This window comes from Propithecus coquereli, unplaced genomic scaffold, assembly GCF_000956105.1.
Source record: "Propithecus coquereli isolate 6110/MARCELLA unplaced genomic scaffold, Pcoq_1.0 Scaffold291, whole genome shotgun sequence".
Taxonomy (NCBI): Eukaryota; Metazoa; Chordata; class Mammalia; order Primates; family Indriidae; genus Propithecus; species Propithecus coquereli.
Window position 1 is genome coordinate 1,286,949 of NW_012148519.1, and position 22,410 is coordinate 1,309,358.

A 22,410-nucleotide genomic window follows, 5' to 3' on the forward strand; every position below is an offset into this window, starting at 1 on the left:
GGCAAGGATCTGCCATATGTCACAATAAACTAAAAGACAAGACAGTGAATGAAGGACCCTCAATTCCATGAAGTTATTACCCGTTTGTCAGGGAAAGAGGGACTGGGATAGGTGTAAACCTTCCCCGGGGCTCTATGCACACAACAACCCCCCTTCTGTCTGGCTCTCAGCACAGACTCAGCAGCGTGTAGCAGACCCTGTATTTAAAAGAAGCATCCTAGCTCCTTAGCAGCCTGGCCTGGATCAGTCACATCATCAGCTCTGATACACGTAGGAGATTTGATCCTGTTCCTAGCGGATGGTAGTGGCTGAACCCCTCCTCCTCCACGCTGAAATTCCTCTCTATCCCTAACCTAACCCTAACTTCCTCCTAATTATCTTTCGAAGGTGGAAGAGTAGGAGAATGTGTTCAGAAGCTCCTTTGCAGTTTTCCTGCTGATCCCGAATTCTTGTTTCTAATCTCCCAGTCCCTCCAACCCTAGTACTGCATCTCCCTGATTCTGAAAACCCTAAGCTTCCAGAGGGGCTAGAGTTTTCTACTGGGGACTGGCTTCCTGCCTTCCCAAACTGGAAAGTGTGAACACTATTATTAGACAAAGAGGTTGCACAGGTAGTCTCATTGGGTAGTCTCTTAATGTATACAACACCCACCCCCCTGCACTGTAGGTATCAGTAGTATCCCTGTTTTACAGATGAGGAAACTGAGGCTCAGAGAGGGGAAGGGGTGTCCCTTGCCCCAGAAGCTATGCGTTGGTGAGAGGTAGATCCTAAGAAGCCCTTACTTCTTGTGAGTCAGGTCCCAGCCTGTGGGTTTGGGTGCGGCTCCTTCCTTTCTCTCTTGCCCTGGGGAGATGCACCCAGGGAAGATGCGGGTGAAATTCCAATAGCGCTGAAAGGCCCATGGCTTCCTTCAGGGTCCAGGCCAGAGTGGAAAAAACTTCTTTCCCTCAGTGGGTTTGTCAGCACCTTCTCTACTTGGAGTGTGAGACTTCCACCACTGCTGCAGTGATCGTATGCAGAGTGTGTCACCTGGCCCTGGAGACCACAGATATTCTGGAACTGCGAATAAACCAGAAACGAGTGAACCCGGGGAACATGCGGCTCCAACTGTCCATCCAGCCACAGGCCACGCTTTGCTTTCACTGCTAGCAACGAGGCCCGGCAATCCTACTTTCGCCCCCAATGCACAGGCGCTTTGATATTCCGGGTTTAAACAGGAGAGCCTGGCCCAGGCGTCCAGCTCCCCCGCGGCTTGGCCAGGCCTGGCGCTGGTGCAGCCGGGCTGCTGGGGGAGCTCCACTTTGGCTACTCCCTGTAGCCATAAATTAATCAGTACCTCCTTCCAAAGGTCCTCCCGGCCTCCTTCACCCTTGCCTAGCTCTCAGGGCGGGCAATTCTGTAAATCCACACCGCCAGACCCGGCCCTTGAGGGCCTGGGACCTGGAGAGTGGCAACCGTGGTAGAAATAAATGAGGTTTCTCCCATACATACTCACCCCGCCTAACACCACCTCACCTTCCCCAGGTGTCAGCGCCCCTTCCCGGTGCTCCCTTTCTCCTCCGCACGGCTGGCTCTCCGGGCCCACCGCCTGCGTCGGCTGGGACGCATCAGAGGGTCTCTACTCCTCACATCCTTCTCCATCCCCTTCTTCCAAGAGCACCCCAACTTCCTCCAGCTCTCACCTGAACCCCGAAGCGTAGTGTCTTCTCTCTGGACTAAAGCGAAACTCGTAACCGGCGAGAAAGCCCCGGCGCCTGGGCTGCAAGCACTTGCTTAACAAGTCCAAAGGTCAGCTACAGCTTGGCTGATAAATAGAACCAGTAAAAGAAGGTCTTCAGCCCCCCAGCGTGAGTACCATGGACCCTGGCAAGGCCCGCTGCGGGCCCGAGCCTCCTGCTCCCCACGTCTGCCCCTCGGGCTCTCCCTCTCTCTCGGTTTTCCCCCCTCCCCACCATCATTTGCATCCTGCCGAAAGCTGGGCCCTTCCCACTGATTTGCATATCTTATATGGCCTAATGGTGGCGATCATGGCAAGTTAGAAGTTTTCTGACTCCTCTCGGAGGAGACTCCGGGACCCCGAGGAGTAACAGGTGTTTGGAGGCTGAAGGGTGGAGGGGTTCCTGGATTTGGGGGTTGCAAGTGAAACTCCCCTCCACCCTCTCTCGCACCCACCCACCCCCGTCAACCCCTTCTTTTTCCGTCCTTGGAAAATGGTGTCCAAGCTCACGTCGCTCCAGCAAGAACTCCTGAGCGCCCTGCTTAGCTCTGGGGTCGCCAAGGAGGTGCTGGTCCAGGCCTTGGAGGAGTTGCTGCCATCCCCGAACTTCGGGGTGAAGCTGGAGACTCTGCCCCTGTCCCCGGGGAGCGGGGCCGAGCCCGACACCAAGCCGGTCTTCCATACTCTCACCAACGGCCACGCCAAGGGCCGCTTGTCCGGGGACGAGGGCTCCGAGGACGGCGACGACTATGACACCCCTCCCATCCTCAAGGAGCTGCAGGCGCTCAACACCGAGGAGGCGGCGGAGCAGCGGGCGGAGGTGGACCGGATGCTCAGGTAGGCACGGAGCGAGGCGGAGAGTACGCGCCCGAGCCCCTTGAGCCCGGGGTCCCCGCGTCTGAGTGACGCTGCGCCCGGCCACTATCGCCAAGCCTGTTTCCCACCAGAGAAGTCTCCTAGGGGGGCGCTCCGCTCCTCTCCCAACACCTGGACCCTTTCCAATCCCTCAGCCGTATGACCCTGGGGTCCCGGGGCTTCTCCCCGGGCCCAAATCGGCGTTGGGGACCCAAGGGCCTTCCCCGCGGGGCTGGGCCTCGGCCGGGGCGAACTGGAGCTGCGGAGCCCTTTGCCCGGAGGTTTGCCCACGCGACTGAAGGCGCGAGTGGGTGCGGGGCAACAGCTGCAGCTTTCCGGGAGCAGAGGTTCGCGGCCCCGCAAGCCCCAGGCCACGCATTTCTCCTCCGCGCTGCCTCGGGTCGGGGAAGCCGCAGGTCGGCCTCGGGCACAGCGACCTGAGGTTCTTTGCTGAGGGACAAGCGACACCCGGGGCTGGGATGTGGGAGGCGAGTTCTTCGGTGGGCTTTTCATTAGCAGAGCCCATGGAAGGCCCGGGATTATCTGGAACCCTCAAAGCCGGTTTAGATTTGCAAAGCGGGATGTTTGCATGTAGGGCCCGGGTGGACCCGCGCGGGGCAAAAGAAACCACGAGTCTAAGCACGCGGGGGTTTGTGGGGCAAGTGCGGCTAAGACCTCAGTTCGCAGAGGCTTTGGTCTCAATCTGAGAAAGGAGAGCGTTTCTGGATCTCGCTGCCGACACTCGGCCTCCCCCAGGGACTTCAGGCGGGCTGGCAGTCTACCCCAGGGCCGGGGTCGTTTGTCTGTCCTCCGGACCGGCCTAGGCTTTGACAGCTGGTTACTAATTATCCAAGGAGCGGAGCGGAGCGGTTCCCTTAGACCGCACTGCGCTCCCGGCCACTAGGCTTTAGGAAGGAGCCCCTCGAGTGGCCTCCGACACGAGCGCCCCGGTTTCAAGGCTGTAGGGGCCAGGACTGCGCCTCGGCCCGGCAAGCCTGCGGTGGCAGTTTAGGGTGGGCTATGACCTTGCATTTGATTTTGCGCTCCGGGGGCATGGCGGTTTTCCCTGTAGCCAAGACAATCAGGGGGACTTCAAGATTTTTTTCCCCTGAAAGCATTTTGCTATAATTCATAGGTCCGAGGTTCTTCCCTCGCCATTTCTCGGCGTGGCGGCGATTTCTTCCCGGCTGGGGTTAGGACTCCGGCAGGTGTGAGTCGCGGGGACTAAGAGGGGTCGGGAGGGGAGCCCCTCGGAGCCGCTGCGGTGCCAGGGAGGCCCGGAGGTTGCACCGGGCCCGGCGGACTAAGCCGGCTCCCGCCGCCGGCCACCCGGGCCCGCAGGGCCTAGGCCCTGCCTCCTGGCTGCAGGCGGCCGCTTTCCAGCGCGGCGCTGGAAGGACCCGGGAAGCCCGAAGAGACCTGGGGCGCCCCTCCGCACCGGGCCCCGCGCCGGGCCGCGCGCAGCGGAGATGTAACATAAACTGCAGCACGTGGAGTTGGGGTGTTATTAATTTATTTCTATAAATCATCAACAGAAAGATACACAAAGAGCCGCGATTAGGTTGAAAAGAGAGGCGGGTTATTCATTGGTGAAGTTGTAAACGCGGCTTAGAGGGGGAAGGAAATAAAAACGCAGACGCCGGGCTGCTGGCGGCTCCCAGCGCACACGCACCGCGCTGCGGGGCGCGCCCAGCCAGGACCCCCGCGCCGCCCCGGGGCCCGACCCGGGCTGCCCGAGAGCGGGAGCCGCCCGCGGAGCCCCAGGGTCGCCGGCGCCCGCAGGCCCGGCGGGCTGAGAGCCAGGCCCGGCTCCTCGAACCTCAGCCTTCTCCCCCGCCCCCGCGTCCCCGGGCTCCAGCGGGGCGGGGGAGGGGGACGAGGCGGCCGGAGACCCCGGCTGGCGTAGGGACGCGGGACAGACTTCGAGGCTTTTCTTCCTTTCCCGAGCGGGCGCTGCCTTTCCTCCCCCACCCCTGGGAGTGTCGGACTTTATTAAAGTAATTTTTCAAGAAATCGCTAGCGGTTCCCAGGTCACTGCACAGTGGGCTCCCGAGCCCCAGGCACATGCACTCCCTTTCTTTGCCGACCCTGTTTCCCTAAGGTGGAAAGAAAAGAAAAGGCACTTTTTGGAGCTCCGGGACGCCCTCGATACCTGCTAGAAGAGAAAGGCAAGAAAGGCAGGTCGGGGACTGCGCGCTTCCCGGTCCCCGGCTGCGGGCTCACGGCTGGCGCGGGGCGGGGGGCGTTTGGCAAGTTGGCGGCTTGAGGCTTCTAAACCAAGTCGCCGCGAACTGTGCTGGGGTCCGGGGCTTCCGTGCTCGTGGGCAGCGCAGTCCTTGTTCCAGAGGGAGCGTGCCGGGCGGTCGGGCGCTTGACACCTGTGCTCTGAACACAATGGCCGCGCGCGCTTCTCGGGATCCTCGTACTTATCGGGGTTAGGAACCCTGAACGTGAGCCGTATTTTCAAATAAAAACTAACCAGCTCTCCGGGCTCTTCCCGGTGAATAGGCGTGAATTTGGGGGTCGGAGCGCTATAAAGGTATAACAGCGCCATTTTACTCCCAGCTCTAGGCTTTTAATTCGGGCTTAAATGTTTTGCCATAAATTATGAGGTTTTCGTGGGCTTTTTTTTTTTTTAACCTTCCCAATTGTTGAGCTAATTCACTCTTTCCACAGAACCACTCGCACGTAGAGCATTACACTGTTTCGCTAGGTTTCTTAGGCACACGAAATGAACACAGGTTAAGAAATTTAAGCACAAGAAAAACAGCCAAAGAATCTGTTAAAGCAATATTAACTTTTAAAATGCAAATGCTTTTTTTGTCTAACTTTTGAGGCTATTGGTCGTATCCGTTGAAAGTGGTTTTCCACCCTAAAAATATGTGTGGAAGTATTCGCCAGAAATAAGCCTTTAAATGATCTCTGATATTTACATGGATATGTCTTAAATGTTTATTGCATTGTTTTTCTCTTACTCAATGTGAATTCTCCACGTTCGAGACTGTAACGAATTTTCTTTTTGCTCCTGTTGCTTCCTTATATTGTATTACTTGGAAATATAAATACTTAAGACATTCGTTGACTAATACATAATTAATCTGACAAGTTTGCATTTCTCAAAAATCTCTATCAAAGCCTGTGTTCTCACGAATTTAATATCAAAGGCTTGCTAAAATAATCACAACTATCCAAATACTTACAAAATATCTGTTTGATCACTGGATTTTTATTCATTAAACAAAATAATTTTATTTTATATGTTGTAGGCACCATTTAGAGATAAATTGGTTATTACATCACCACGCTCTTATCTATTTTGGCCTCTGCTTTACACTATTTTTTTGTTTCATCTGAAACTACTTTTCCCTTCGTTTTTTCATGTTCTGCCAAGCTAATGCATACATATCAACATACGGTAAAGGGATCCTGTTTTTGTAAATTAAATATGTAGCTGCATTAAATAAGTAGTATATGTAGATATATTGCTTCCGTAATACTTTCGTTCTGTACTGTGCGTTATTTTCCTAATTTCTTGTTTTAGATTATATCCCTTCTTTTTAAGCACCTATTTAATAAGCAAGAAAAGATATTGGCAAAATTGAAAACATTTTAGACAAAATTCAAAGGCACAAATACTAGCTTCTTGCACACCTGTGTTTATGAGAAATGAAAAGTATAACCATGTTCCTATGCAAAGCTTGACATTTATGAGAAACATAAGAATACAGGCATTTGGCACAAGAACAAGGCATTTGGGATCGTTAATGTCCAAAACTGAAATTATTTGTCCTCATTATGTTTTGTTTGGGAGGCGGGGCCGTGGATAATTTTTTTTTTTTTTTAACTTTACTTGCCTCACCTCAGTGGTATGATTTTTCAGTCCCAGGGAGGAATGTCATCATATTTTGGAAAACTTTTCTAAAACTCTGAAAACTATTTACTATTTGGCTAGGAAGTCCTCCTTGCTTCTCAGGTGGTGGACACATAGGTTTCACACCTATTTTAGAAGAAATAGACACCCATGCAGAAGGAAAATAATGTAGAAGGACTTGAGGCTGAAATTAGGCGAATTTAGAAACTGATGCTACTACCCCTATCTTTGTACGATCAGTCAGGCCAGCCCCAAGCTAATGGCATCTCCACCTTCCAGTGGGTCTCTTGCCTTTTAAGTCTCTCACATTGCAGGAAAATGAAGGAAAGAAAAGGAAAACAAGAGCTTTCTTTTTGCTTAATGAGAGAGAGCGGTGGCAATGCTTTCCCACTCCTGAAGACGGGAAATCTTTTTTTCTCTGCTAATCTCAGTAGGAAAGGCTAGAGTATACTGTACAAGGTGCTCACTCACATTTACCAAAATTGGTAGAGTTTGGGGACCTCAGCTGGTGACTCTGTCTAATGAATACTGTTCAAGGGCCTTCACCTCCTCTTCTGTTTAGGTTCCATTTTGGCCTCACAGCTCTCCCAAGGTTGTAGCTTGGACAGGTGGAGAAGTCACAGTTATGCAGAAAGGGTAGGTGAAACCCCCAGATAGAGAATATTTCTCCCCAGACATCTCCCACTAGCACCCCTAACCATCTGCTTATCTGTCTAGTGAGGACCCTTGGAGGGCTGCCAAAATGATCAAGGGCTACATGCAGCAACACAACATCCCCCAGAGGGAGGTGGTTGATGTCACCGGCCTGAACCAGTCACACCTCTCCCAGCATCTCAACAAGGGCACCCCGATGAAGACCCAGAAGCGCGCTGCCCTGTACACCTGGTATGTCAGAAAGCAACGGGAGATCCTCCGACGTAAGTGTTTTAATCCTGCCTCTGCCTCAACCTGAAGTAACCTTTGCTCTGACTCTGACCCCTGTGGGCTGCCTCGGTTTCCCCTTCATCAAGAAGGACTTTGTGAGCTCTTGGCAAATATAAGGAAGCTGGCAGGTGGATTCGGCCTTCATGGCTGTGGTACGATGGATTGGCTGACAGCATTTTCTTCTCTCACAGTGCCTTGCTACCCAGCCAATTGCTTTGACAAGCCCCTCAGTGTATGTGATGTACCTTGAACTTTTGGGCCCTTCCTTCCATCATCCTTCTCTTTGAAACCAAGTAGGGAACAGAAGGGAATATCTTCCCCAAAGTAAGCCCATCCTCTCCCCTTGCTACATGACCACCTGTCAGAGTTTCCAACAAAGACATTTCATTGCAGTCAATAATATTGCTCACTATTCCTGCTATTTTCCTCCTTTCTGGAAAAAGTATAAGAAAATAGAGGGTGTTTGTATAAATATATTCAAAATCTGACATGTTTTTTTAAGGGGGGAGGGAAGAATGAGTCCTGAAGCAATTTAAGGTGCTTACTCACATTTACCAAAATTGGTAGAGTTTGGGGACCTCACTGGTGACCCTGTCTAATGAAGAAGCTACTTCTAGCCAAGGCAGGGCACAGTGAAAGTGAACTCTGACCCATCGATCCCTGTCATTCTGATTCCCATCCTGAAGTTTTCTTTCTGTGCCAAGATTTCTTCCAACCAATAATACTGAGAGATTTTTGTTTTGAAATCTAGGGAAGTTTGAACTGCATTTGAACAATAAAAGTATGAATGATATACTGTTTTTATTTTAGGAAAGTATACTTTGACATTACACTTTCGTTATTTTGATCTGGCCCTTTTCCCAGGAGAATTTTGTATCAGTTTTCACTCTTCCCACACACTATTCTCTGGGCCATAGGCTTCTCTGTCTTTGTCAAGGGGGTAGTTTCCACCACTTTCCAGTGGGGGTTGGGCTTTTCCTCGCTCCATGAACAGTCACTTTTAAAAATCACTCTTGTTTACTATTGCATACTGCTCCACAGTGATTGCAGCATTTATTGTCTCAGTGTCTGTGGGCTGGTGGAAAGAGAGGTTTTAGGCGTTCATCTTATATTGTGGTTGTTTGTGCTTTTTTTGGAAGAATTAAATGGGTAGATTAGAAAAAGCAAAGTGAGAACTGTTTGCTGCTGGGGACTGGGGGAGGCTTCTAAAGTATGGATTGACCCACTATCCATGGTGATTAGCCCTTGCAGAATTTGTGTTTCTAACATGAAGCAACTCTCTGTAGTTCCTGGAAAGTCTAAAAAGATTCTTAGGAGCCACAATCTCTAAAGGCCCAAGAACCCTTGGGACCTGCCCAATCCAAGCCTCATGTGGCATCTCTAATGTGAGCTGCCTCACTGTGTTCAATGAGAGTTCCCTCAGAAAGGAGAGGGAGGCAGGAAAGGTGGACTGGAACCTTCTAACAAGAAATGTCAGAAAGTTTCTCAAGACGCTTGAGAAGGGACATTTTACAAAAATGTATGGCAGTCTCTGCAAGGGATTTTTTGTTGTCATTGTTACTGTTATTGTTTTAAAGTCACATGAGACATAAAGCTTAAGAAACATTCCTTCATTCTGTAACTATTATACAAGCACCTATTATATGCCAAACACTATGCTAGGCTGTGGAATACGCAAGTCCTTTTCGCCAGGGACTTACAATCCAGTGAGGGAGTTGAGATGTTTGAATAAATAATGACAGCAGCTTTCTAAGAGGTGTTACAAAGGTTTACACAGGGGGCAGCAGAGGAATTGCTAACTTGCCTGCAGGCATCATGGAGGGCTTCCTAGAAGAGGTGACATCTGAGTCAAGTCCTGAAGGATGAATGTAAGACACACAAGCATGGGATGCAAATTAAGAAGCGAGATGAATTAATGAAGGACACAAGTGAACAGAGTGGGGAGAAGAAAAAGGAGGGAAGGAGAATAAAAAATGATACACGATTACAAATTTTCTTGAAAAATTAAAAATAATAAATGGTAATATTCACAGGCCAGTTTACGTACATAGAATCTCCTTGTCCATGCTGGCCCCTGAGCATATAATGAGGCTGCTGAAGCCAGCTTCTCCAAGTTAATTTTTGTGGGCAATAAACGTTTTGTGCTCCTCACCCCCAATTAATCTGAAAGGAAATGGAGGAGAGTTGGTGGTGGCTGGAGGACACGTGAGGTCTAGTTCTTCAAAAACTGAGAGAGGCTGGAGGCCAGACTCTGAGGTCAGCGGAACCTGGAGGTTCTGAGCACCTGCAGGTAAATCCACGCGGCTGATTTGGGCACGCGCTGGTTCTGACCACTGTTCAGGCTGCTGCTTCCTCAGAGGGCAAGCGAGAGACTGAGGCAGCCCCCACCCCACAGGGCAGCTATGAGAGTGTCTCGCACTCACCACGGACAGAGCTTCAAGAGTCGGTTTTGTGACTGTCACCTAAGTCAGATTTGGAGCATTTGTGAGTATATCGTTTGGTTTTGTTTTTAGTGAGAGGCGATGCATAGGTCGGTGACTAGGAGCCTTAGAGTCTACAGGCTGGGCTCCTGTCCTGGCTCTGCCCCACGTCCATGTGACTTTGGGCAAGTCACTTAACCAGTCTAAACCTCAGTTTCTTCACCTGTAAAATGGAGATAACGATACTTCTCACGTGGAAAGTGCTGAAAATTAGATGAAGGGATACATTTAGAGTACTTTGCATGATACCTCACCATAGGCCATGGTTCACTAAACGTTAACAGTTATGACATCTGTTCACATCAAATGAAAAATCTCAAATGGACCCCAGGTCCTTGGGATTATCCACACTGGCTTTGGCTGTTACTCGTGATGATTCCCGAGGTGCCACGCAGGGCCCGCGGGGAGGAGAATGGACACCGAGGCAGCCCCACTGAGAAGGGGACTTCTTCCTCCCTCTTCGCTTCTCCCTCCAGTAACTGTGCTCGGCAGCTGCTGTGACGATCAAACAATCCGAGAGGCGTGAAAGCACGTTGAGAAGTGTAACCTCCAGGGGGATTTGGGTCAACGCCATCACCGCCCTGACTAGGGGTAGATGCTCTAAAGGATGATTTCCTGCCCCTTCAGCTTTCAGCCAGTCCCATTCCACAGTGAGGAAGCTGAGTGACCGGAACTGAGCAAGTGGGCTGGGGCCCCACGTTGTCCCACGGAGGCAGTGACTTCCTGCCAGTCAGTTTGGCGGAGACTCTCCCGGGTCTCTCAAAGGCGTTGTTGGGCACCTGTGAGAACAGAGCCCTCAGGTGGCCTGAGATTCATCCAAAGTGGGTGGGGCCCAAATCAAAGGCCCCAGTGACAAGTGCAGTCCATCTATGGAGGAGACTACAGGTTAACCTGGCCAATCAGCAACTGGGTTACACAAAGCCCAGCACCGCCTGCAGCTGGGATCCCAAGTCCAGGCTGGCGAGGGGATTTAACCGTTCCTCATGTTGGACCAAAATGGAAATGGAGCCTTGGATAGGTAGTAAGTTCCCAGCTGCTGCAGGTGTATAGACTGGAGGACCCCTCAGTAGGGATTCAAACATTAAATAGGGGCCTGACTTTCAAACCCTGAGGATTTTGGATCCAGTTGTCCAAAGGAGCAGGAAGGATAGCATTTACAAATGGTGGCATGTCCAGACTCTACCTCGGGACTCATTGCAACTGGAGGTTGTAGCCTTCAACTCCCTGAGACCTGTGGTAGTGACTCCAGGAACTAAGAAATGAAAACATCAAGGCCCAGAACGTGGGGACCAGGAGCTAGGAAATGGATTTGTTATGTGTCCTTGCTCAGCACAGTGCTTGGCTTCTATGTTTATTCATCTACAAAATGGAGTGAATCACCCCTGATGAACCCTGCTTCGTGCACATATAAGGAAGAGGATAACAAAACTTTCTTCTTCAATCAAGTAAATATCAAATCTCATTTAAACCACACGGGCTAAGGTATTACCATGGGACCGAGCTGCTGTCTTTCTTTCATTCATTCAACAAAAACGTATTGAGGGTCGCAACATGCCTGGGCCCTGGGACTTGGACAGACAGGGAACATCATTCCATCTACATTCTATCTACTCATTAAATACCCTTCCTAGAAAAGTCACGTGTTTGCAGTCTTGTCTACCTGCTGTCTTTCAGATGTGTGGGCAAATCTGTAAGACTTTTCCCTCTTGGACTGTCTCCCTCATAAACTGACCCCTGGACACACACACACACACCTCATTGCTTTTGAAATTATTTAAGATCTAAAGAGCATATTGTCTTTCTAATACAAATCCCCACTTATGTTAATTTCAAAGCATTAGTCAAAAAGTTTTGGGTTGTAGGTTTTCCTAAGAACCTGGCATTATAATATAGATAACTATTATATATGAGGAGAGAGGAGGGGTGGGGAGAGCTATTCACAGTCTCTGAATATTTTGTCCAAGCGGAAATTATATCTTTTGAGCAATTTCCCCCTAGATCTGGGACCTGGCTGAGCTTATACACTTGACATCAAAATATAAGAGTTCAGGGTTCAGAGTGTTGCTTCATGTCTGAAAGCCAGGGAGCCAAAGGAAAAAAATTAATTTTCTTAGAACAATGGTTGGCTACATTTGAGCTCCTTCAAAGAAAGGAGAAGGGGTTGGGCAGTAGGGGCCTGTGGTGAGGCCTCCCCTCTGTGGCCTCACATGCGATAGGAACAGATTGCAAACCTTAGGGGAGAGGGAAAAAGGTGTCTTTGTCCATTGTCTGTCTGTCTGTCTGTCTGCTGAGTGAAGGCTGCAGACCCTATCAAATCTACTCCTTTCTCTTTTCAGAATTCAACCAGACAGTCCAAAGTTCTGGAAATATGACAGACAAAAGCAGTCAGGATCAGCTGCTGTTTCTCTTTCCAGAGTTCAGTCAACAGAGCCAGGGGCCTGGGCAGTCCGATGACGCCTGCTCTGAGCCCACCAACAAGAAGATGCGCCGCAACCGGTTCAAATGGGGTCCCGCATCCCAGCAAATCTTGTACCAGGCCTACGACCGGCAAAAGAACCCCAGCAAGGAAGAGAGAGAGGCCTTAGTGGAGGAATGCAACAGGTAACACCACCAGAAGCTCAGTCGAGCAGGCAGGCAAGAACATGGACCCAAGATCTAGCCCCTCAGTCCTGGGATATTGAGACACTGATTATCCAGATAAGTGTGGCTAAATCAAGGTTTCCCAAAGTATGTTCCACAGAACCCCAGTTTCAGTTCACTAATAAATACATTAGAGAATCATCAGATGGATACTTCCTCTTAGAGGGTCACAACATATATTAATATATTAAAGGCTCTGAGAAGTCCTGCAGTCCAGAAACTCACTTAGCTTTGTTGAATTGGTTGTCAACCATGGAATCTTTCCTCTGTGAATACTTACTAACATTCCCATGTATTGCTAATCTAGGGAAGAAACTCTTGAGAATGTTGGTGTAAAATACGATGCCAGTGAAGTGAAAATCATGTGTTTGACCTCTGTACAGGCCAGGGCAAAACTATCCCTTAGCCACAGACTCTAGCTCTGGCCTCTCTCTACCTGTTGTCATACACCAGGAAACTTGGCTGGAAAATAAGAATTAGATCTGTTCAGTCCATTCTGCCCACACTGACCCAACAGAGTTCTTTTTGCATTTTAACTACATGTAATTTTTAAAAAAAACTATTAGAAATCCTTGGGATATCTTTTTATTTCTTTTCTGCCCTGTCCTCTTAGACTCCAATATTGACATTCTAAAAATTTGGCTTTTTGCTCTGGCCAAGGCCTGTGGGGTGTCTCTCTGTCTCTGGGCTGTTTGGCAATGGAAAGCTGCAGCCAGGGAGGTCAGACTGGGAAGCAGGGAGGCAGAACACTCGGCCTGTGTGTGCCGCAGCATCCTCAGGCTGTGCTCTGTCTCCCTGCTAATGAGAAGCCCCACAGCACCTAGAGGTGTCTGAGAACATCTCACAGCTGGGCTTGGGGTTTCACCAGCACTGATAAAACTAGAGACCAGCCATCTCTGGGTGCTTTCCTTTGTGCTCCACCTGGCCTGCCTTTTAAAGGGGATTTCTGAGGTGCAGACGAGGAATCTGGCTTCCTGGCATCCTTTTGGGGAGTCCAAACCCTGAAAGACCAGAAGGCTCTCAGAGTGCTTTAAAGGAACTCAGAGCCAACAAAGGACTTTGCCTTTCTTGTGGTGGGAGGAATGCCTAAATAAGGAGGTGTCAGGGGTCCCCATCTGGATGTTCCCCCTGAACTGCCTGCCTGGCTTCAGGAGCCACATCAGAGGCCCAAGCCCCCTGTAGCTTGCTCTGTCCCTGTGTCCAGGCCTGCTCCAGCCGTCTTCATCAGACAACTTCAAGGATTGACCTTTTCTTGGGACTGGCTTCTCCCCAGCCTCCCACTCCACCCTCAGCCTCCTCATACTCCTAACCAAGACCCTGCCACCCTCACTCACCATCTCCCCTCCGTCCATCTCCAGGGCAGAATGTTTGCAGCGAGGCGTGTCCCCCTCCAAAGCCCATGGCCTGGGCTCCAACTTGGTCACTGAGGTCCGTGTCTACAACTGGTTTGCAAACCGCAGGAAGGAGGAGGCGTTCCGGCAGAAGCTGGCCATGGATGCCTATAGCACCAACCAGACGCACGGCCTGAACCCCCTGCTCTCCCATGGCTCCCCCCACCACCAGCCCAGCGCCTCTCCTCCAAACAAGCTGTCAGGTAAGCAAGGGCCTGGACTCACCGCCTCAGCAACCCAACCAAGGTTCTCCCAAGGGGCTCCTCTGGTTCAAGAGTTTTCAGAGGAGCAAATGGTTTGGAATGGTCCTAGGGCTGCTCTTCTCTCATTGCCAGAATATTCTCATGAAAATAGCTTGTGGCTCTGGTCAGATTTCCTCCAGCTCCTTGCTTAACCATCGCGTGTAAGGAATAGCTGAGCCTCCAGGGAGCCCTCCACCCTGTTCTTCTCCGTCTGTCTTCTCCCTGTGTGGCTGCTGACTCAGCGGTCAGTGCAGCCATCAGATGGTGCACTGGGAAGGCTGCCTTATTGGTGTGCCAGGTCCAAACTGCAGGCAGAGGGGTTGCAATCATGCACCATCCATCACTGTAATGGAGAATGGCCCTCTGGCCACCCTCCTCCAGACCTGGCCACATCCTACCCCAGCACTCTGTCCAGTTCCAGCAGGAGAAGCCCAGTGACCTTTAGGGAAGGGCCAACTCTATTGGCAGCCTCTGCTTGTTGGCTTCTGTGCTCCATCAGGGTTAGGGTGGGGTCAGTCACTTGAAATCTGTGTATTGATGAGTTGGCCAAAATCGATTGAGTACCTACTTGATCGTGCCTGATTAAGTGCTACTGTGTGCCAGGCCTTGGCCCAGGTTAGAATCGCTCTGCTGTTGGGTTTGGGCTTGTGCACCCTCTGTGCTGAGCACTGTGGCAGGCACAGGCTGGGATTGAGCACTTCCTCTGGGTTTTAGTTCTTCCTGGAAAACTGGCCTCCCAAAATTGGCCTGCTTATTGGAGTCTGTTTGGTGCCCATGTGGACAAAGTGTGGCACAGTCTCCTGCCTGCTCTGCGAAAGGGCTTGCAAAAGGAAAGCCAAGCACCGTCTCTAACTCTGGGGTGATTCTGAAACCTGTTCCTCCCGTTGCCGGCTGGTTGCCCTTCAGATGGGAAAGGCCCGAGAGCTGGAGTTGATCCAAATGTTGGGGGTGGGTGATCAAAACCACCAGGACAGGCTCAGAGCCACCAGCTGGGCAGTACACAAGATTTGCCCCATGCCTCCCATAGCATGTCCTCTCCAAGGGTCCCTGGGAGCCTGATGGTGCCCAGCACGAAGCCTGGCCTGGGGCTGGGAGTCCTCTAGGTCCTACTCCCACAGAAGAGAAGGGCTCAGCCACACTGGGGGAAAATCTGGGCTACTCTTGAGAGGGAGAGGAGCCCCCAGACAAATTCTGGCCTGATTGCGGAGTAACTTAGCCCCTTTACGGAAATTCAAAGCAGGGTTCAGAGGGCAGCGGCAAGTGGCGTGCGGCTGGCACTGAGTGGGAGCAGAGCACTTGCCCGCCACAGTGATCCACGGAGCTGGATCTGGGAGCTGCAGGGGGCGTGGCTGGGGCAAGGGGCATTATTGAGAAGACAATAGCCATTGTGCTGGGACCTGTGATCTCCACACCAAAGTCAGGGAGCCTATAAGCCAAACAAAGGCCCAGCAGCTTTCTGACAAGCTGGGGTTGTGCCGAGGTCACCACGGGGTCATTAGCTTAGGCATTCTGTATTCTGACAGGAGACACAGAGAGCTAGGGCCAGTGGGACGGGGAACAGGTACTGGAACCTGGGCACAGTGAACAGGAAATGCAGCCTGGGGACCCCTCGGAGCAGAGTCTAAGCGAGGCATGACCCGCTGGAAGTGCTTCTCTGGAGTGCACCAGAAGTCTGGAAGTTTTTAAAAATCATGAAATGTTAGAATTCAGAGTAACTTGGACAAAAGAAACAGAGGCCCAGAAAGAGGTAGTGATTTGCCAAGTTACACAGAGCGACAGTAGCAAAACAACAAGGGCTAGAACTCAGGTCTGCAGATTCCCAATCCATACTTTCCCGCGGCACAAATGTGCCTTGAGTGCTCACCAAGTCCTGGCCGTGGGCTAGTGGTGAATGAGACACGCATCCCTGCCCTCTTGGACCTTGTTGTCTAGTAGGGGATCCAGGTTGTCTTGGGGGCTTTGTGGGTCTCTCTGGGGAGGCAGAGATCCTTCTGCTATTTCTGGAGCAGCAGTTATGGGACGCTCTGTAAACGCTTAGTGGCTGCTTTCCCCTCTGCCTTAGTTTTCACTCGGGGCTCTTCAAGTTGGTCCTTGTCCCACAGACTGGCTTTTGTGGGTATAATTTTGAATCTTGGTTCTAACCAGCCGGGCTATAACTGGGCTAATTCATATAACTTTGCTGAGTCTGAGTTTCCTGTCTATAAAATGGAGAAATAAGTGCCTACCTCGTAGGGTACATGGGAGGATTCAGTGGGTGGATGCGCAGACACCACCTTGCCCAATAACGCACACTACCATCACCATTATCGCTCTTGTCATTACAGAGGGCTAAGCAAGTGGCAGTGGAAAGAATGGCAGGCAGCAGAAGTCCATTTTCTTTTTAATTTCACATGCTGGGGCATTATTCCTAAGAGGCAATGAGACGTGTCCCAGCCCTGGGGCCGGAAGCAGTGGCTGCCACTGTGCTGGTGTCGGGGGTGCAAGATGCTGGGCCCAGAGCCTTGTGTCCGTGTCTCAGGCTGCCAGGGTGGTGCATGCTCCGTGACAGGGCTCCTAGGCCATGCACCCGTCAGACAGCAGGCTGAAGTCCAGCGTGCAAAGGCTTTTGTCTGTAGGGCCACACAGTGCACTTCCCATCATGGCATCAGCAGCCGAGGTGTGGTCTCTAACCAAACCCAAAACGTAACTGAATGGAGAATAGAAACAGAGCTCTGCGTGTTGCTGAGGAGAAACCAACATCTAGAGTCAGCACTGGCAACCTCTAAGGCTGAGCAGGGGGCAGCGAGGCCCCAGTCTCCCACCCCCACTCCCTACCCTCTCTCCTCCCCAGCTCCAGCACCTGAGCCAGGAGGGCTGGCGGCACTTGCCGATGAATCTCTCCCTAGACCCCTCTCCCTAGAGGGGCAGAGCCCCCTTTCTCTAACCAAGCCCCTTCCCTCCCAGCCATGCTCGCCACACTGTGGCCCACTTGCCCACGATGACCACAGTGTGACCCTGGTCCTGGAATGTCCGGCACAATAGAGGTGGCAGGAGGTGCACTTTGCCTCTGTCAGCGGCTGATTGGTTACAAGGTGCCCTACAAACACACTGTCAGCAGAATCAGCTGTTTTCTGCGCTGCCCCTCCTCGGCTTTACAATCACGTACCAGCATGCAGCCAGGGGTTGTCATGGCTTTGTCCCCCTTATGCATGCTTAATTGACAATTAAGTTGGGGCTTTGAACCAGCCTGGCTGCGCTGATGGGCCTTCATCTTTGCCGTGAGTGTCACAGGGGCACCCTTTGTTTGCTCTTCTTGGGGGCCTGAAGTTACTGTAGCAGGCTGCGGGCAGCCATTTATCTTCAGCTGGGAAGGCCTTTATCTGCCCTCACCCCCCATTCCAGCTCTGGCCAGCAGGAGCTGTCCCTGGTTATAGGCCCCATGACAGCCCATTCTGAGGCCATTGAGCAGGCCCGGAGTGATGGCCTCTACCTCCATTCTAGAGATGAATCAAGAGAAAGGCCCCCAAAAGGTCAGAGGGCAGGGCTGCAGCAAGGAAAAGCACTGGTTGGAGGCTGGTGCTTGTATTGATCGGCTGGAGGAGGAAGTGGCGTGGGATGGAAACTAGGCTAGCCTTGGCCCAAGTGTGGTATCTGCTGCGTGATCTGCGGTGGCCTTGTTCCCTGTACCCTTTGCTCCAGTCTGCAGCAAACTCACCTGGCCACCGCCTTGAGGAGGCAGAGGGAGGGGTAAAAGGTCTTCATCAGCCCTCACTCTCCCACACATGATGTCCTCGCTTTTGTATCACCTTTTAAGAAGGAAGTGGGGACTCATTTCTGGAAAGAAAGTGAGGCACAGAGAAGAGGAGAGGCCCCTCCGGGACAACTTCCAGAGATCCAGAACATGCCCTCTTTACCTAAGAGGAGACATTTATTTCTACAGCTGCTACTCCTCCCTCCCTTTGAACTCTGTTCCTTGCTGTCCAAGCCCAGTGGACTTGACTTCCCTGATGTGGGTCAGAGCTTGAAAAACAGAGAACCCTGCCTCTTGCCTCTCCCTCATCCCCTTCACACCTCCTCCCAAGTTGCCTGCATGGATCTACCCCGGGTCTTAGACAAGCCAAATTCCGGGCCAGGGTACCTGTATGAATGCTGCTGTTTTCCCTGACACTGACATCTGCAGGACCCAAGGAAATCTCAAAACCTTCCTGTGGCAAGGTTGTGACTACAAGTGAGGAATTGTAATAGCTGGTGTTGATAGAGCACTCCTGGGTACCAGGCCCTCGGATGAGCACTTGCATGCATCATCCTATTTAACCTTCGCAATAACCTTGCAGGGTAGAAACCATCTGTATTGTTATCCTCTGTTTTACAATCAAGGAAAGTGAGACATTTAGAATGTAAGTAATTTGCCCAAGTTCATATAGTTAGTAAGCAATAGGGATAGGTTTTGAGCCGTCACATCCTGTCCATCTCTTTTTGCTTCATGCAGATGCTAAGAACTTTTCAGGTATGAAAACCAACACACACACACACACACACACACACACACACACACACACACAAAATCAATCAATCAGTCCCTTCATAGAGTCTTCTTTTCCCATATTCCTACTGTTCCCCACTGAATGACATGGAGGCTTTGGGAATCCATGGCCAAAGAGGTGGGGTAAGGGTGGAGGTCTTTCAATCTGGCTAGTTTACTGCTTCCTCCTTAACCATTGCCCTGACCAAGGTGGATTCTGTGCTCTGCCCAGGGAAGAAATCAAAGCCCCCGCTTTCAAGACCCCATCCCCATCTGTGTGGGGATTTGAACTGCCCTTGCAGTCGGCACTGTCTGGGGCACTAAATGCCTTAACAACTTAATGGGGCTTCAGAGACAGCACAGGCACCTCAGCTCACCTCTGGGAGCTCCGCCCCCTCCCTGGGCAGCAGACAAGGGGAGGGGGTTTATGAGGGCAGTTGTAAAAATATTCATCTCAGCAGCAAAGGTCCCCACAGTAAATAAGCCCCATTGTCCCTAAGTAGCAGATTATTTCAGTTCAGAAGAAAGACAAATCCTGCCTAGAAATGTTTGCTATTGTAGGGAACACTTTCCTACTGACATGGGGTTCACTGGTGAACATGGCTCCAGTGTTCTCTGATTTAGGGACTTTATCTGGCTGCCGTTTTATCTCTTGAATCTGAAGGTCATTTTATCTTGTGGGTACCACCCATCGGCTGCCACTAGATTGGGGAAGACAATCAGGATATTAATGAGATTAAGAGACCTGGCCTTCAGGGCATTCTGCTGTCAGCCGCCCCCTGATAGGGGACCAACCCTGGTCTGCATACAAAGAGACCGGGCTGCTGGGCTGGTGGGGCTCCCAGCCTCTGCACAAAGGGGCCGGGAGATACTGGAGTCCTATCACCTAAAGCAGCCCTGCTGGTCATGCCTAATCCCCCTGAAGGATCCTTAGAGGATTCAAGGACTCCTTGCCGTCTCCAGTTAGCTCTGAGGAGGAAGGAAGCTGCCTGCAAGCACACAGCCCTGGACTGCAGCTTATGGGAGAAGTGCTCTTGGAATCTGTTTGTTGAAGGTTTGATGGGAAGTGACAGGAACTTGGACAGAATTAAGCACCAGAGGTGCGCAGAGAGGCAGCAAGGGCCTTTGAAGCTACCTGCTTAATGGAAAGGAACAAGATCTGGCCTTATGCCTCTACCCACTTTTCAAGGGAGAAGCACAAATGAGGAAGAGAGAGAGAGAGAAAATATACATATACATATATATATAATATAAATACATATACCGTAGATATAAAAGGAACATAGCCCAAAAATAAAGTTAAATGAAGCTGTCAGTCATGGCTATCATCCTAGCTGTTCACAAATACTCTAGAACAGGTGTTGGCAAACTTTTTCTATAAAGAGCTGGATAGTAAATATTTTAAACTTTTCAGGACATACCGTCTCAGTTACAGCTACTCAATTCTGCCTTTTAGCACAAAAGCAGCCATAGACCATATGTAAATGAATAAACATAGCTATCTTCTAATAAAACTTTATTTATGGGGACTGAAATATGAATTTCATATAATTTTCACATATCATGATATATCCTTTTTTTAAAATTTTTTTCCAACTATTTCAAAACTTAAGAACCATTTTCAGCTTGTGGGTCATACAAAAACAGGCTGCTTTGGCCAACAGACCACAGTTTGCTGACACTCCCACCACCCCACCAGGACAATAGTTCTTAAACTTTGCCACACTTTAGAATCACCTGGGGAGCTTCTAAAAATCCCAATACCCAGGCTGCACCTCAGATCTATTAAATCAAAATCTCTGGGGAGTGGGACCAGGCATCAGTAGTTGTTAAAACTTTCCAGGTGATTCCAATATGCAACTAAGTTTGAGAATCAGCTCTAAGATAGAGCTTCTCCAATGTTACAGTGTGTGCCGGTTACCTGGAGATATTAATATGTTAAAAATGCAGGTTCAGATTCTGTAGGCCTGGGGTGAGGCCTGAGTTTCTGCATTTTTAACAAGTTCCCATGTGCTATTAAAGAGGATGGTCCAGGGTCCACAATTTGAGTAGTGGGATGGGAGCGAGGGGCTCTTGAAGCTACTTGATTAGCAATTAATTTCCCTTTGTCTCTCAACCTGCTTTGGCCTCACCATCACCAGCCCCGACATTTAATGTGTTCTAAAGATACCCTGGGAAAATACTCTTTTAAATCCAGTGGGCAGAGCAACAAAGTCATAGGCTATGAAGGCAGACCTGAATTCCAACCTCATCCTTACTGCTGTGTGACCCTGGGCAAGTCTCTGGAGTCTCTGAGCCCTGGTTTCTCAATGTGTGAGGACACCCACTCATGCAGATGCTGGAAGAATTCAATGAGATAATATATATTTGTAAAACACTGGGATATAACAGGCTCTCATAAATAGTAGCTATTATCATTCTTTGCAGAGCCTTGTTTTTTTCCCTCTTTCCCTGTCCCTCTTGGAGGTTTCATTCAATTCTGATTTTTAGAGAATTTGAGTATTTCCAACTCAATATTTATCTTGGTGTTTGCAGCAAAACACAAGCTGGCTTCTTACAGCACGTTGGGTATGAAGAAGTTTCCCATTCTTCCTAGGACTGCTCTGTGACATCCATAAAGCATATCAAGTGCCATAGGAAACAGTGAGAGGAAGCTGGAAAGTGCCATGGATTGGTAGGGGGAAGTTCATGACCATGTAGCAGGAGGTCAGGTTCATAAGATGACCACGAATTTCCTGCACCTAACAGGGCATTTTCCTCCTTTAATTAAAGGAGGTGTGAGTACCCTGCTTGTGTGTATTGCTTGTCAGTAATTAGCCCTGGGAACCTGCCAATTAGAGAGGGTGTGGAATGTTCCTGGTGGAGGCCACATCTAAGAAGCTTAATGGCCTTTGTTCTTGGAAGGGAAGCTCCCCTAAACTTCAGGCAAAGGAGCGTTAAGAAGGGGAGGGTTCACACAACCCAGCAGTGAGCATAGGGAAACCTTAGAAGTCCCTAAGGACTTTCTGGAAGCCAGTTCCCTCTACCAGTGAGCATGCATCTGCTTAAGATACTTTCCTGTTAGCCTCTGCTGTGACTCCAGCAGCCTCCACAATTGCACACTTGTGCGAGTCAACCAGCAAGGGAGGGTCTCTCTAATGCTTTAGGGAAGTCAAGAGCCAAGTTTCTCCAGATTCGTATTCTGCATGTTCTTTCCAATGTGTAGAAGGTCTTTAGCATTTGATGACTTTCCCAAGGGAAGTCTATATGACCCAGGGTGAGCTAGTACCAGGCAGTCCCTTCTCAGGACCATACTCAGATGGTCGTGTCTGGGTAGCAAGGTGTGGTGCCCAAAACAGGCTTGGTTTAAATTGTGGTGCTGTCACTATCTGGCACTGTGGCCTCAAACAAGTTATTAGCCTCTTTGTGGCTCATTTTCTTCATCTATAAAATACAGATCACGATACCTATCTGCCTAGGGCTATTGTGAGGCTTAAATATGATAAAACACACCCAGTGCCTGACAAGGAAGGTTAGCTGCCATTGCAGTGTTATCAGATTACTTGGGAACCTTCAGGGTGTTGAGAGAGAGGAAGAGCTTTGGATCTCCCTTGGTTTTTGACAAGGGTATGGCTTTGCACTTTCACCCTGGAAGAATTTCCCTTTCCATGAACCTGCTTGTTGTTTGAGACATCAGAAACAATGAAACCCAAGTATTGGCGAGATCTCTGGTTCTCAAATCTGCTTCCTAGACCACATAAAAGTCACCCAGAAAGCTCGTTAAAAATAGACTTGTCTCCCCCACCCACC

General features: G+C 50.2%; 1 protein-coding gene across 6 annotated transcripts in view; it reads left to right on the forward strand.

The window, feature by feature from the left end:
• Positions 1–2,018: 2,018 nt before the first annotated feature.
• Positions 2,019–22,410, forward strand: part of HNF1B (HNF1 homeobox B) — a 52,475-nt gene continuing 32,083 nt past the window's right edge. For 2 of the 6 annotated variants that reach the window (XM_012648649.1, XM_012648650.1), the window contains exons 1-4: positions 2,019–2,554; positions 7,161–7,360; positions 12,262–12,448; positions 13,846–14,081. In XM_012648649.1, the coding sequence (XP_012504103.1) occupies positions 2,211–2,554; positions 7,161–7,360; positions 12,262–12,448; positions 13,846–14,081 (967 nt within the window). In that variant the 5' untranslated portion in view covers positions 2,019–2,210. Of the gene's footprint in view, positions 2,555–7,160; positions 7,361–12,183; positions 12,449–13,845; positions 14,082–22,410 lie in introns of all 6 variants that reach the window. The other 4 variants (XM_012648651.1, XM_012648647.1, XM_012648646.1 and 1 more) reach the window with 4 other exon arrangements.